We start from the raw sequence: 15919 nt of genomic DNA on the forward strand, positions 1-15919 counted from the left end.
GCAGGATGTCTCTGATTTGTAATTGTCTGTTATTGCTTTGTTGTGTTACTATTTTTTTACACTGATGTCTTATTTGGTTCCCCTATATTCCTGCTGTAAGTGAAACCATCCGATATTTTTCTTTTTCCTTCTGGCTTGTTTCACTGAGTATAATTCCTTCTAGCTCCATCCACATTGCTGTGAATGGCATAATTTTATCTTTTTTGATTGCTGAATAATATTCCATTGTGTATATATACCACATCTTCTTGATCTAGTCATTTATTTTTGGGCATTTGGGTTGTTTCCAGGTTTTACCTATTGTAAATAGTGCTGCAGTAAACATAGGGGTACAGGTCTTTTGAATCAGTTTTTGTGTCCTTTGGGTAGATCCCTAGGAGTGGAATTGCCATGTCATATGGTAGCTCCATTTTTAGTAGACTGAGGAACCTCCAGAGAGCTTTCCATAGTGGTTGGACCAGTTTGCACTCCCACCAGCAGTGTAGGACAGAGTTCCTTTTTCACCACATCCTTGCCAACATCTGTTGTTGCTTGTTTTTTTGATATGTGCCATTCTTACTGGTATAAGGTGGTATCTCAATGTGGTTTTGATTTGCATTTCCCTGATTATAAGGGATGTTGAGCATTTTTTCATTTGCCTGTTGGCCATTTGCATTTCCTCTTTGGAAAAGTGTCTTTTAAGTTCTTTTGCCCATTTCTTGACTATATTGTTTATTTTATTTTGTTGAGTCATGTGAGTTTTTGGTATATCTTTGTGATCAGTCCCTTGTCAGTTGAATGGAGTGCAGAGATTTCTTCCCAATCAGTGGGGTGTCTCTCTGTTTTGGTTAATGTCTCTTTTGCTGTACAGAAGCTTTTCAGTTTGATGTAATCCCAGGTGTTTCTTTTCCTTGACTATCTTTGCTTTGGGTGATGAGTCTTTAAAGATGTTATTGCAATGTATGTCTTGTAATTTACCTATATTTTCTCCTATATATTTTATAGTTTCAGGTCTTATGTCCAGTTATTTTATCCATTTTGAGTTGATTTTTGTGCATGGTGAAAGGTAGTGGTCTAGTTTCATTTTTTTGCATGTTTTCCAGTTTTCCCAGCACCATTTATTGAACAAACTGTTCATGTTCCATTGCATGTTCTTTGCTCCTTTGTCAAAGATCAGTTGACCATCTAAGTGTGGTTTTATTTCTGGGCCCTCTATTCAGTTCCATTGGTCTGTTTGTCTGTTTTTGTTCCAATACCAAACTGCTTTAATTATTATGGCTTTGTAGTATAGCTTGAAGTTTGGAAGTGTGATACCTCCCTTCTCCTTTGTTTTCATCAAAAAACTTTTTTATTATAAAAGTTTAACAACATTTCTTGTCCATAGAACCACCCTTTGGGATGGTACCCATTTTATCTAGCCATTTCTCTGATGCTTTCAAGAGTCCTCCAAATCATAATGTTAACATGTGTGAACTTCAGCAGTTTTGTAAGTCGTGGATTGCAAAATCAAATGCCTCCAGGGTGAGGTGGCAAATAGTTGAATCCAGGGATTAGTGGAGACAGGCAAACAGGACCAATGTTCCAGCTGGAAGTTGAGCCAAGGTAGGGCTAGAGAGTACAGAAGGTGAAGGTTGCTGACTCTGAGAATTTGGGGCCAGAGATGTCAGATCTTAGGTTGGTTTTTAAGAGAAACAAGAAATACACACTTTTTAAAGAAATTTACTGAGTTTAAAAAAAAGCCCTAAAACTTATTGGGTAAAAAAACATAGCTAACAAGCAAATCCAATTTATAGACTGACCAGCACTGCGAGACACATGTTATCTTCATTTCTTTATCTGCACTGTTGGTAATTTTAGAACTCCCTCAATGGAAATTAAATTGGAATTGTTTTTCTCTTTTTTCTTTTCAGGGTGGCCGTAAAGTTGAATTCCCTACAGATCCAAAGGTAAAAATATATTTAAAATTTTATTCCCATTCCATGTTCAGAAAGATAATACTTGTGTGACTTCACATATCAACTTCCCTAAAACAGAACTGCATCGTTCAGGCTGGAAGGCGATGCTAATGGCACTAGTTCTCACAGTGTAGCATCTCCTTGTATTACATTTATAATCCATGATTATGCTTACTAATCATAGGACCTGTTGCTGCTTACTAGTTAGCCAGGAAGAAAACCTTTTCAAGAGAAATCCTCCAGACTCCAAAATGCTGTTTTTCTCTCTGCTATTCCCACTTACCCACATCTAGGGCACACAGTTTGTTTCATTTTCAAAGCAACTTAGAATCCTTGGCTCCCTGAATTTGGCCTAAGCAAAATTCTAAATATCAGTTCTAGACATTGAACAAATCATTTATTTATAAATGATCTTTTGAATCTTGGCTTTAGGCTGTACCCAAATATATATCAAGGGGAAAAGATCTGACTTTTAAAATTGTAAGATGCTGTTGTTAGCTGATTTTAAAAAATCTGAAGATTTTAATTTGTATTCTAGCACCTAGTGATATTAAATGACTAATTCAATGTTTAGCTGTTGACATATTTAACTTAAAAAATATTTGTATATAATTTTTTTCCAATTTTGTAAATTATCTCATTTGTATTATAGGTAGTTATTTATGAAAAGCCTTTTTTTGAAGGAAAAAGTATGGAACTAGAAACAGAAGTGTGTAGTTTTACGGAAGGAGATGAAACAGAAGAAACGACCAGAAGTGAACGTTTGCCATTTACGTCAGTAGGGTCTATGAAAGTCCTAAGAGGCCTGTAAGTAGATGGGGGAAACCTGGATTTTTTTTCCCTTTAATAAGTAAACATACCTCACCTCTCCTTCCCACCACCCACCCACCTGCCCGGCCCCCCCACCCCCGCCACCACCAAGACAACATTCTAGATTGTGTTCTAGTGAATTATAGTAGCTGTGCTCATGTTCTCCTCAGCCAACTGTAACCAGCAGTTTTAGGGTCTGGTTGGGCCAGTCATCTGAGCAAGGCTGATAAATATCTGATAAGTATCTAGATTGATGAAATCTAATTTTTTTTTGTTATTATGCTCTAAACACTGTTAGCTTACTTTCTGTTTTTTGTCTTTTGTATTTTATAGACCATGCACATTTCAAGTTTACACTGAAATGACCTTGTAAATAGCCCTAAATACATAATTTTAATTACTATTTGAAGATGATTTATCCAGTTTTATTTGCCAAAGTTCAATGAATCAATCTTATTAAGTGTGCATACACCACTCCCTCCCTCCATATACACTCCTTTCCAGAACACTCGTATATTTCTTAGGTTGCTTACATGGGGCTGTCCTGCTAGTCTCTTAAATTCTAGAGAATACCAGTAGTCATAACGCACGAGTCCATGTCTAGCTTTATAACTATCTGTAGTAGATAATGAAACAGATGTATACACTGGAAACAGTTTTAACCCCACTGAAAATTACTAATTCCTCATGTTCCTTCTGTTGCAGATGGGTTGCTTATGAGAAGCCTGGATTTATAGGTCATCAGTATTTGCTTGAAGAAGGAGAATACAAGGAATGGAAAGACTGGGGGGGTTACAATGGAGAACTTCAGTCTCTGAGACCTATATTAGGTGTAAGTTAAAGAAAAGCTAATAGCTAATACTTGGTCTTTCTGGTTAATAAATGACTAACACTTGACATTGATTTTTTTCTTCCCAATAGGACTTTTCAAATGCTCACATGATAATGTACAGTGAAAAAAACTTTGGCTCCAAAGGTTCCAGTATTGATGTATTAGGAATTGTTGCTAATTTAAAGGAGACAGGATATGGAGTAAAGACACAGTCTATCAATGTACTGAGTGGAGTGTAAGTAAAATAACCCAGTCAGATTTTAAACATGGCTTTCACCTTGGTTTGTGTTAAATAGATTCTCTGAGACAGAGTAGGCACTCAATGTATAAATGCCTTGGTAATTAAACATTAAATTAGTCATTTATTGCCTACTGCCACAATGTATCTTTTAGAAATTTCATTTATCTTTTTATCATATATAATGTAACATTGGAGTGGGCTTTTAGGTTTCATGGTAGAAATCTACAGATCCACTTCCTTTGTCATTCTGCATGGAAAGTTCTCATTAATTTCTCAGGTTGGGAATCAAATAATAGTGAACTAACATTGAAAACCTGAGGTTGGGACAAAGCCCCTATTAGATTTTCCTATGATCCTATACCTACTCCAACATCAATTTCTTTAATGTTATTTTGACTTAAGATAATCATTTCAGTGTACCCAGGGTTAGCAGTTGAATGCTTTGTTCATGTTAAAGTAACTTTTAATTGAGCAATGATCTGTCAAGACCATTTGAAATGTGGCAGTAAATCTACTTAAATCAGCATAAGTGATAAAAATCAAACTGATGACCTACATAGCGACTAAAAGTTTTGCAAATATTTTTGCTTCAGTCGTCGCTGGTCACAGGGGTGTTGGGGCATGGTAATCAGAACTTGGTGGGGGTAGGGGGGTCTCTCTTTCCCCCCCTGCACTCTTCTCTATGTTGGCTTCAGGTAAGGTGATTCTTTACATCTGGCGGCTTCTCGGAGCAGCATTTGCCTTTTGTTCCATGATCTCACTGTTCAGTGGAACGAGCTGCTTTTTTTCTATAGATGATCCAGGCTTGACTTTGAGTCTAGGGGTTGAGGTCACGTGCACATTGCCTCAACCAATCACTGTAGCCAAGGATATAGCTGTGCCTGGGTTACGTGCCCTGCCTGGAGCTGAGATGTAGGGTCAGTCCCGTGGACCCTACTTATTTTGATTGGGGTGGTTGGTTCCCCAGGAATATCAGAAATAGGGAAAGATACTAGCTGTACAAAAACAGATGTTATTTTTCTTCTTTATTCCTTTTTTCAATTATTCTTCTGATCTAGGCTGATGTCTGTTACAATTTGTTAGAAGTGAGAGTAATCTAACGTGGTTTTATGAAAATCATTTGTACTGTTGAAAATGTTTGATGCTAGATTTGTTGTGTTATGAGTAATAGGCTATTTGAATCCTTCTAACCTCAACTCTTGTAATCATGAGTCTTGCCTCGGTAGGTCTGGATATCTGATCTGTGTCTACAATGAAATATGCTTTTGCTATTAGTCACATTCAGTAAATTCTTGTGTAGATTGTTGCTTGTGGTGCCATCTTGGCAGAATGAAATCAGTGATTGCTGGGTCTTCCTTCTTAGCTGGTCCTGTTCTTAAGCTCTAACATTTTAGAAACCGCCTTACACAAAAGGTATACTATGGCAGAAGTCAAATGAAATGGCTGTAGCTCTGTAGTATTTGAGATTCCCTTAAAGCTAGTTACTTAAAAGAAACATACAGTGACCAACTCAACCTGGAGAAACAGCTGTATACATTTGAGACTCACCAGGTGTGTTGGCTCCATCAGAGCCCAGTCATGTGCCCTAGCAGAGGTAGTCAGAGGATGTGGGGTAGAATTCCCTTGAGACATTTGGGTAAATTATGTTGTTAATGTAGATAGAATTATTGTGCCCTAAGCCTATCTTTCCTTTTTACCTTGTTTTCCTGAAATCAGTTTCCTTAGAAAGTAGTGCTTTTAGGGCCTCCCCGGTGGCGCAGCGGTTGAGCGCTGGGTTGCGAAGCTGCCCGCAGCCTCTGAGGCGCCGGTTCAATCCCCGGCTGCTCCCCGGCCACCAGAGGAGGGTCCCACATGGCGCGCAGACCTCTCCTGCCGCCCGCTGCTCCCCTCAGCAGTGTACTTCGGTCCTTCTGCCTGCTCTGCTCCCCGCTCTGGCTCTGGTGAATTCTCTCACCCTCCCGCACTTCTGATTGTACCCAGTGCTTGTATAAGTAAATAAATAAATCTTTAAAAAAAAAAAAAAAAAAAAAAAAGAAAGTAGTGCTTTTATATGTTTTTATTTATAGTTGCATTTCTGATTGTAGCAGTTGAGTTTTGGTATTAAAAGGAAGTTGAGAGGAGGGCTTCTATAGTTACCAGCACCAGCTGCTTCCTCATATTTCATCCATTTAGTCATTTGACAAATATTTATTGAGGTCTGCTATTGTAAAGCATTATATTATATCCTCGGAGAAGTTATAGAACTTATATAAAGCAGAATTTATTGCCATAGAAGGGGTATAGATTAAGTGCTTTGGGAATCCACAGCAGAAAGAGATGAATTTTCAGGTTGCACATGAGACAAGAACTCTGGAGGAGGCAGCACTGGAACTAGCTCATTCGTTTTTAATAGTTCCAAAAAAAAACTAATGACGTTTTTCTTATTGGTAAATAAGCATTTTAGTTTGGTTTTTTATGCCATAGTATGGAACACAAAGCTCGGGGGGAAAAAAGACTGTTTTGATATTCCTGTTCTATAGGAGTGTCTCCAGGCAGCTGTTGTATGGATAATAAATTCCCTGTGTAGTAAACTCATTATTAGTTCTGGAATAGGGGCCATTCTTCAGAAAGGATGCTGTGAATCCAACAATTGAGATTTTAGAAACGGCATTCCATCTCTTGTGGAAATTCCTTCACACAGTCCTGCTAATAAGTTTCTAATTCTATGTTATGCTCTTACTTAAACTGTGGAATGAGTCATGATTTTTTAAACCTAAGAGCAAAATGAAATATTTCTATAGTCCAGAAAAAAATAAAAGTGCTCGTGTTTTCAATTCTTTTGTACTTTTCCCCTCCGCAGAAGGGTCAGTTTGCCCGGCTGCCCTTAAATTCTCAGAGCAGATTCCATCCAGCTGGGAACCTGCTAGTACTTGTTCTTGCCACCCCACCCCCCTCACCCCAATCCTATAAACACGAGTGTTGACTCATATGTACAGACTGTTTTAAAAAAAGACAATAAGGAACTTTCTTCTTCAGACTCTCAAACTTAAACTTTAAGTAGACTCTAGATGGCTGACATAACAGAAAATCTCAGATCAAAGTTTTGGGGATTTTTAGCCCTCATATTCATGGGTGAGTCATTTGGGGCTGCATGCTGGCAGGAAAACAACACTACTGTCAGTCCAAGAAGCAGCATCTGAATAGTAGTTTTCCTGTTCCAACTTTAGAGAATTAGATAGACTTATGTGGGTATTGAGTTTTTACTTGTAAGGAATTAATTTTCATTGTGTAGGGAAGTAAAGTCACAGTTGTTAACTTTTCTCCTATGTTCAGTCTCTCCCCTCTGCCCCCCGCCCCCGGCTTTTCCCCTCTGAACCCTAAAGTCAAAGAACAAAGCAACAAAGCACAGAACCCTCTTCTCTAACTTCTTACAGCCCCAGCGCCCTGCCAGGAATGCTTCTTTGTGATATGGCTTATCTTCTTTAATTTTCAGTTGTTTCTTGAGGTAGATTTTTCTTGCTGTGCAGATTTACCCCCCACACAATAGTGCTGCATTCTCCTGCTTTGCTGCCGCCCGGCTTCCTGATGTGTGAGCAACCTATGCCGTTTTCAGTGGCTGCACACACAGGAACTGGGGCGCAGTAGAGCCTCACGGGATTCAGCATTGGGATCCTCGCCAACCCCTTATTAAAAAATACAAACTTTCACACAGGCTAAGTGGGCTCTTCAGTTATCTGAAAGTTAATGTCACGCCCACAGCTCGAGCCAGATCTAATTCCTTTCCTTACAATGTTAAAGTATAGATTTTAAAAATTGTTAATGAGGTTCTGAAGGGGTGGAATAGTCTTTTTTGAAATAGACTATGATTGGCACCTAAAGCAGCTTTTCCATTCAGATGTTACCTGTCATGAGCTACATATCACCTGGGATTTTTTTTTTTTTAATGAAAGGGCTTGATTTAAATAAAGCTCGCTGAGCTTTTGTTTAAATCAAGCCCTTTCATTAAAAAAATTGTAAGCTGTTATTATGAAATGTGTAGACTATTTTACGTATGGTTTCATGGACTAGCAAATGGAAGGAAACTTTACCTGGCAAATGGCAGTTCTGGTCACTAAGTGATGAGAGCTCGAGTGAGCCTCGGGAGCCCGTCACAGGTTCAGTCATCCCTGACCACTGCCTGTGTCACCTTGGGCCTGTCACTTCCCATTCAGAGCGTACAGCAACAGGTATTTCCATGAGATGCTTCTTGCCCATCTGTGAACTTCTTGAGGGCAAGAATTTTGTTTTTCTTCTTTGCATTCCTAGTGCCACTCTAGTTCCTGCATGTGGCAAATGGCCAACAATGTTTACAAGTGAATATATGAATTAAATTTTCCTTGATTTTAGGTTTTCCCACCTTTAAAATGGGAAAACAAGCCCCTCCCCAGAAGGTTAAATGTGATAATTAAAATGAAAGCATTTTGAGAATAAGCGTACATACAGGTATCTAGGTATTAGTCCTTTAAACTGTGAGAAGGTCATTAGGCCAGTGAACTACCTGAGGAGGAGACACTGAGAAACTCTTGAATGTAATGGAATTGAAAAACTTTCTTCCCTTCAAAGACTATCTAAATCAATATATTGGTGGTGTTGATTTTCCTCTCTGAGTGTAGAGCACTTAAAATATAACAAATGAAAACATGACAAGAGAGATTCGGTTTTAGTATTTCTGAGAGTTGTTCAGTTTTGCTTGCGATGTAGTCCTATCATATTGGAAATCCTGTTAGAAACAAAATTTTAGTAACAGCTGTATTTTTTTCTTTTCCTCTGAACTTTTTTTCCCCAGTTTCGTTTGTTGTGTAACAGAGACATAGCTTTCCATCCTAGCTTTCTGTAAAAATATTTTAATGTTGATAAAAAAGAATTCTTATTTGCTTATAAAGAGAGCTCTTACAGGTACTTCTTCGAACTCCAAATTATTTCCTTAGGAAAGAATAAGGAAGAAATAGACTAATATCCCCACTGCAGCTATATGAGGGATAGAATCTGATAAATGATAACATCAGAAGAATCAAGTAAAAATACCCTTTCGCTTGCCACTCTGTCTCAGACAAATCTGTCTGCTCCTAAAAGGTTAATGGAGAACCAGAAAAATTAAGATTACTGATTAATAAAACAAATGAAAGTTTATGTGGGATATATATTTATCCAAATGTGTGTGAGTTTTATTGTCTATGTAAATTACAAACTCTAACAAGTCAGTGTTTTTGTCTCTCTAGATGGGTAGCCTATGAAAACCCAGACTTCACCGGAGAACAGTATGTATTGGATAAAGGCTTTTATACCAGTTTTGAGGACTGGGGAGGCAAAAATTGTAAAATCTCTTCTGTTCAACCCATTTGTTTGGTAAGGAATTAAAATTTTATTGAGAATATTTGAATTCTGTTTATTTAATAAATACTTTTGATCCATGTATTATTGAATGCTATAGAAACTATTCTGAATTATGTTTAATATTAATTGCTAGTGGGCTGGAAGAAAAAATATTTTCAAGATGGCTGCTGTATTCATTTTTTTCTCTTTTCCCTTTAAAAACTTAGGATTCTTTCTCTGGCCCGAGGAGACAAAATCAGGTAACTTAAAAAATACTGTATTTTTCATAACAAGGGGCCTCCCATTGAAAAGCTGAACTTGTGTGTAAAATGTCAGGCATTTGGCACATTTTCTTTTACCCATTTCTATGCCTGAAAACATAACTGTATTTTAAAGTTAGTTTTAAGCTTACTACTTAATTGATAGCATAGATCCATATCTAAATATCTATTTATTATGTAAAGCTGAATTTTAGTTACATTACACTGAGACTAATATTTCAAACAATAGCATATACTTTATTGTGATAAAAAGTAAAATGAATTTTCATATTTGCTGTATCTGCATTAGACAAACATTTTATGTGTTCTCTCATATGGGCTCTCCCCCAACCTTTTGAATGCTGACTGTCTACATTAAATGAAGAGTAACATTCATTATTTAGCCTTTTTAATGGCATCAGACAGCTGTAATTACAGAGTCACAAACACTGCTATAGCCTTCTTTACTAGCATACACAAGATTCTAAAAAGTCAGCAAGTATCTTCCATTGAGAGGGAGGGAAACCATACTATATGTTTCCAAAATACAGTTTCTTGTAAATGGTAGAACTGATGAACAATTACTTTTGGCCACAATAAAGCTTTAAAATGCTGCACAACATGTTCGGACAGGGTGTTCTACAGAAACTGCCTTATTGTTGGATTGTCCTTTGATGACTGTCTCTGAATTATAATAAATCATGAATTGGTGTCGCCGAAGTATTTCTAATTGATCATTAATGTAGACGTAGCAAATTAAAGGATTTGTAAAATTCATACCATTTTTACTATAACAAGAATTAACAGATCATGTTTGGGTCATCATTACAAAGGCTGAAGGAGTTAATGTATTCAGGAAAATAATTTTAGCTATTTCCGTTTACTTTTTCAAAGATTCACTTGTTTTCGGAACCACAGTTTCAAGGCAGCAGTCAAAGTTTTGGAGAAACAACAAATCAAATTGATGACTCATTTTCTGCCAAGTCTTGCAGAGTTTTAGGAGGCAGGTAAGCAAAATCGTGGATGAGCAGCGCCTAACCACTGCGGGGAAAATAGAAGTCACATGGGCCAATATTTAGTAACTTCTGTTAGGTGTCGGTCTCTATATGAAAGCGCCAAATACTACAAAACCATCTTAATACTAAAGTATGCTTTGCAGCATCTAAGTGCTGGACATGTCAGAGGATGTGCCTATCAGTTTGGGTCGGAAAAGTTGAAGAGCACCACTTTGGTGTGCCACAGGACTCACACCAGCTTCTGTCCTCTCTAGGCCTGTCCCATCATCGGTCAGACACACTAGCTAATCCCTAGGTGTCTCCCTGCAGACACTTTTTCACAGGCAGGCATGGGATAAGCGTTCTGCACATGGCAGGCAAGTGCATGGCTGGAGGGGATTCAATGTGTGTGCTAATCAGGGAGTGCATCACCTTTGCTGACTGGGAGGAGTTTGTAGTGGGGACAGGGGGAGCAAGTCTGAATAGGGAGGCTGGGATCAGGTTGTAGAAGTTTCCTCTGAGCATATGAATTTAGATGGATGCCACAGGAAACACAAGACAGGAAAGGCGTAGCCACAACATTTAGCACTGCAAAGGGGCAGTGCCATCCTCACAATGGTTTACTCAACATGCCATGCTCACAATGGTTTACTACTTACTACTTGATCAAGAACTTCCAGAGCGGCCTATGCAAGAAGGGATGAGGAATTATGTCTAATTAATAATAATGGCCTTTAATCATAAAATTCTTATGGTCCAGGCAGTGCCATCATGCCATTCAACACTGCAGGGAGGAAAAGAGCACTGGATTTGCACTCAAATGTGCAGGTTTACAGTACCATGGCACAACTTATTAGGACATACCTCCACCCCTATTCTAGTTCCTTTATCTCCTACTCCGCTTCATTTATTACAACCTGACGTGTACACTTCTTTTGTTCACTACTCACTAGGTTGTAAATTTCAAGGAGGCAGGAACTTTTTTGGCCATTCTCTCCCCAGCAATGGCAAAATGGAAAAGTGCCTGTCACACAATTAGTCTTCAATAAGCATTTATTTGGATTAAAAAAAAAAACAAAAAACTTTCCTAGGGAAGCATGGAAAATTTCCATTTTATCATAAATGCTAACTAAGGCTTAGAGAGGCTAAAAACCACTTGTCTAAAAATCAGTCTGGTATTTTGGGACCTAGCCTACCCTATGCAGAGGTATTAGAATGGAGGATAAAGGGATGTGAAGAAAAAATCTGGGAAGTTATCAGTAAACCCCAGTGACGGACTAGCTGTGAAGGTTGAGGATTATTCAGAAAGGACTCAGACTTGACAAAACCACAGCATCTGGGAGAAGGGTGGTTGGCACTCCTGAGAGGAGCAGGGGGTCTGGGAAAGTGGAGAAGTAAAAGCAGAAACAATTTAATGGAAAGAGAAGTTTTATTTGCAAACTGAATAAATTTCTTGCCACAGGATGAATGAGTAAATATGTCCAGATATTTTGGAAGAAAACATTGTCAGCCACAAGTATTGTGTTTATTTTGTAGCAGGCTACTCTTAAAAAAAAATTAAACTTCTTGAACAGGAATGCCAAATTACATATTGTATGTGTGTATGGTTTTTTCTTTTTGTAGCTGGGTTGCATATGATGGAGAGAATTTCTCGGGTAATCAGTATGTCCTGGAAGAAGGCCACTATCCTTGTCTCTCTGCAATGGGATGCCTGCCTGGAGCCACTTTCAAGTCTCTTCGTTTCATAGATGCTGTGAGTATGTCAGTGGGGAGAGAGCTTTACAGAGATGTGCGGTCACAAAGCTGATATGAGCAAGGAAACCAACAGGCAGAGCTTACTCAGGGTGAAAGAGGCAGAAAAACAGCTGCAAACTTTCCCTCCTGAACATTTTGGCCTTTTGGGATCTTTAACATACAAGTTGCTTTTGTTTGCCATTTTCCCAGATGAAATGCACCGAGTTAGTTGTGGTGCACAGTCATCAGGGGCAGGTCAAGATCCCTCTCCTGTCTTGCTTTTTTCCACTTCATTCCTGATTCCTATTTCGGTTCCTCTCCTCTTCACAGGTACAAAGTGTTTGGAGACAGCTTGCATATTCTTACAAAGTCCATGCTTTTAAAAAATCTGTATAAAGGCTTTATATAAACAAATTATGCTATAATTCTCATTGTCAGTATTTAACATAAAAGTTTCTTGAAGAGCTTTCCATCCTGCAGTATGTACATGTATGTACATGTAGTTATGGATTCTAACTGGTACAAGTTCCCCATCACCTTATTTTACTTTTTATTTATTCCTTACTTTTTATTTTACTTTTTAATTTATTCCTTATATATGTATCACTATGCCCTCATCTGGGAGTCTCTTGGGGACAGATATTGCTGGACGGATGTACACGAATATACAGTTTGACTGAGTCTTGCCACATTCCATCATTTTAGACTCCTCCTGGCAGCGCATGTAGGCTCCCATTCCCACATCATTGCCATTACTTAGTATTCTCTGCCTTCTAACTTTTGTCACTTTGGAGGAATGGATAGAAAGTATTATCTCATTGTGTTCACATGTTTCACGATTACTGAAGTTAGTATCTCATTTCTTAAGTCATTTTGGTTTTCTATTCAGTGAACTGCCTGTTGTCTTTTGCTCAACTCTTAAATTTTCTGTGTTTTTTTGGTTACTGATTGCAGAAATTCTTTCTAGTTTTTAGTCTATTACTCTGTTTTAAAGATTTGCAATTAGTGGTATCTCCCAGTTTTATACAGTATGTGCTAATCCAGATTTAATGCCCCTTTTTGAATAGAAATCTTTCATTTTGATGTAATCAAAGCAATGTTTCTTAGACAAAAACTGCAAGAATGTTCGGATGTTAAAGTCTGGATGTGGCTGTAGTTAGGGGAATCTTTATTAGTTTTTGGTATCTGTTATCTCATTAAAAGCTTTAAACATATATAGTTGGTGACTCTGGTTTTAAAGGTAAGAACACTTGTGAGTTAGCTTTCTCTCATCTCTGCCTGCTCAAATAATTAAAATTTTAACCTTTCTTGAATGTAAAGATAACAGTAGGAAAATATAGAAGGATGTGTTAAGATTGATTAGCTTACAAGTAAGGAAATATGTAAGAATTTAATGTTTAACCTGTCTAGAATTCTAGACGCTACCTATAGTATCTTTTTGGAAAACAAAACCCAAAACACTTCAGATACAGTTTTCAAATGCTTTCCATCAACTAGAACTTGGCATATATGCTCATATCACTTTTTAAAAATTTATTTATTTATTTATACAAGCACTGGGTACAATCAGAAGCGCGGGAGGGTGAGAGAATTCACCAGAGCCAGAGCGGGGAGCAGAGCAGGCAGAAGGACCGAAGTACACTGCTGAGGGGAGCAGCGGGCGGCAGGAGAGGTCTGCGCGCCATGTGGGACTCTCCTCCGGTAGCCGGGGAGCAGCCGGGGATCAAACTGGTGCTGCAGAGGCTGTGGGCAGCTTCGCAACCCAGCGCTCAACCGCTGCGCCCCCCACCGGGGAGGCCCATCATATCACTTCTGACACTTACAGATGATGTCCTGTTAAATTTTGACCGTGATAAAGACTTTGCCCATTATATAAACATGCATCTTAACCATGACTTAATACTTCAAATGTGTTTGTTGACTCTGAGTTTTTAGATGATTTTTGGTATGTCATGTCAGAGAAAAGTGCAATGTAACACTACTTCAATTCTTGTATGTTTTATATAACCTGATTCCTAGACCATACAAACCATCTCTGCACACTCATCTGCTCCTGGTCAACAAAATCTTTCTACATGTCAGGGCACATCCACATAAATGAAGCAGTCAGGTGCCATGCCCTTACCACAAAACTTTAAGCAGGTAGGGAATATTTGATGTATCATTTATGACCTTAGGAGTAGTATTAGAGCTTAGTCTAGGGTTATAAGGGTAATTGGAAAAACAAGTATAAGCTGCCAATTTGTCATTTTTCTGAAAGCCAGTGGGCTGCTGTGCTGTGGTCCTCTTCAAAATGAATGACAGCTTGAGGATGGGGCTCCCATCCAATTTTTTTCTCAGCAATACTTTCAACAGGAAAGTTTGAGAACATGGGTACACAGAATCTAGTCTTTCTGACAAAACAATAACAAGCTATTTGACAGGACATATAAGGGAAGGTTCACCAAATAGGCACTTATTACCCACCACTAGACACCAAAGACTGTCACAAAGACTGCCCTCTGACCTTTGTCAATTGTGTCCATGGCGTTGGTCTTTCCTTACCCAACAGACAAAAGTTGAAAATACCATTAGAAATGCTGATATTGGCATATATTCCTTTGTGCCTGGAATAATTTTCCCCTTGCTTTCTAACTATTTACACATACCTACCTTTTCCTGCAGTGGAAAACTTCCTGCCCCATCATGCTGCTTCTCTCCCTTTAGCCTTGGAGTGTCTAAACACCCAGACCTCCTGGGAAAAGGAGTTTGACAGGTCAAGGCTGGCCGGATCATGTACTTTATCCTTATAAGGAGATGATTTAACATAAATTTGAATTATTATCAAAGATGAATAACAGAATGTTGTTTTTGTTCCTAAACAGGAATTTTCTGAACCAACAATTATTCTTTTTGAAAGAGAAGACTTCAAAGGAAAAAAGATAGAACTCAATGCAGAAACAGTTAATCTCAGATCCCTAGGATTCAACACGCAGATACGCTCTGTTCAGGTGATTGGTGGCATGTAAGTGAATTATCTACTTGTTTATTCAATATTAAAAGTGATATTTCCTTCCCTCTTAAATTGCCTTAACAAATTGACATAGAAACCTTTTTTTCCTGTGTTAATAATTATGCACTTTCAGAGTATACTTTTCCATTGGAAAAAGCTATGTGTGAGGTATCTTTCATCTCTTCATCAGATTTTTATCCTAGTTAAGGTAAGGCCTTTGTTTTTAACAAAGGGGCATGCTTTGCACACCAATGCTTAGTGCATTTACTGAGAAGAGTGCTCTTTCTTTAGCAAGTAAGAAGGAGCTAATTTTTCTTATCCCTTTGAAAGACCCATGATTTTGAAGGGTTGGGATTTTTCCTTTAGCTAGGAGTGACACCAGATGCTATGTAAAACAATTAAAGGTCAACAAGGGAAGATGTTTCTCAACTTTGAATAATTTTGAAATGAAGATGGAAAAATGAATAAGGACTATCACTGTAATAAATATTTTTAAGAAAGTTTTTATTTTACCTGCAGAAAAAATAGGTATGTTCTGTATGCCTCAAATGTTAAAGCAACTATAGCTATTTAAAAAAATGATTATGGGATATTGGAGAGTAGAATTACTGGTTATTTTCTTAAGAGGTTTTATTTATTTTGTTTTTCTGATAAAATGGCTAAAGCGATAACATTTTAGAGTTCCAGGATGATAGGTGAAGAACATTATTCTTCCTTGCTATAATATGTCTGCTGGAGAGGAAGGTTGTTGGGTTGCTTGCATACCAGTCTGTGGGTACCAACATCTCTG

The 15919-nt window shown here is 38.0% G+C and overlaps 1 protein-coding gene across 1 annotated transcript in view; it reads left to right on the top strand.

Moving 5' to 3' along the window:
* Positions 1-15919, top strand: part of CRYBG1 (crystallin beta-gamma domain containing 1) — a 47006-nt gene that overhangs the window by 23322 nt on the left and 7765 nt on the right. The window contains exons 8-16 of the mRNA XM_037520167.2: positions 1890-1925; positions 2587-2741; positions 3450-3576; positions 3666-3811; positions 9055-9181; positions 9376-9408; positions 10303-10415; positions 12027-12156; positions 15002-15141. Of these exons, the coding sequence (XP_037376064.1) occupies positions 1890-1925; positions 2587-2741; positions 3450-3576; positions 3666-3811; positions 9055-9181; positions 9376-9408; positions 10303-10415; positions 12027-12156; positions 15002-15141 (1007 nt within the window). The remainder of the gene's footprint in view (positions 1-1889; positions 1926-2586; positions 2742-3449; positions 3577-3665; positions 3812-9054; positions 9182-9375; positions 9409-10302; positions 10416-12026; positions 12157-15001; positions 15142-15919) is intronic.

Source organism: Talpa occidentalis, unplaced genomic scaffold (assembly GCF_014898055.3).
Source record: "Talpa occidentalis isolate TD23 unplaced genomic scaffold, MPIMG_talOcc4v2.1 talOcc4.2, whole genome shotgun sequence".
Taxonomy (NCBI): Eukaryota; Metazoa; Chordata; class Mammalia; order Eulipotyphla; family Talpidae; genus Talpa; species Talpa occidentalis.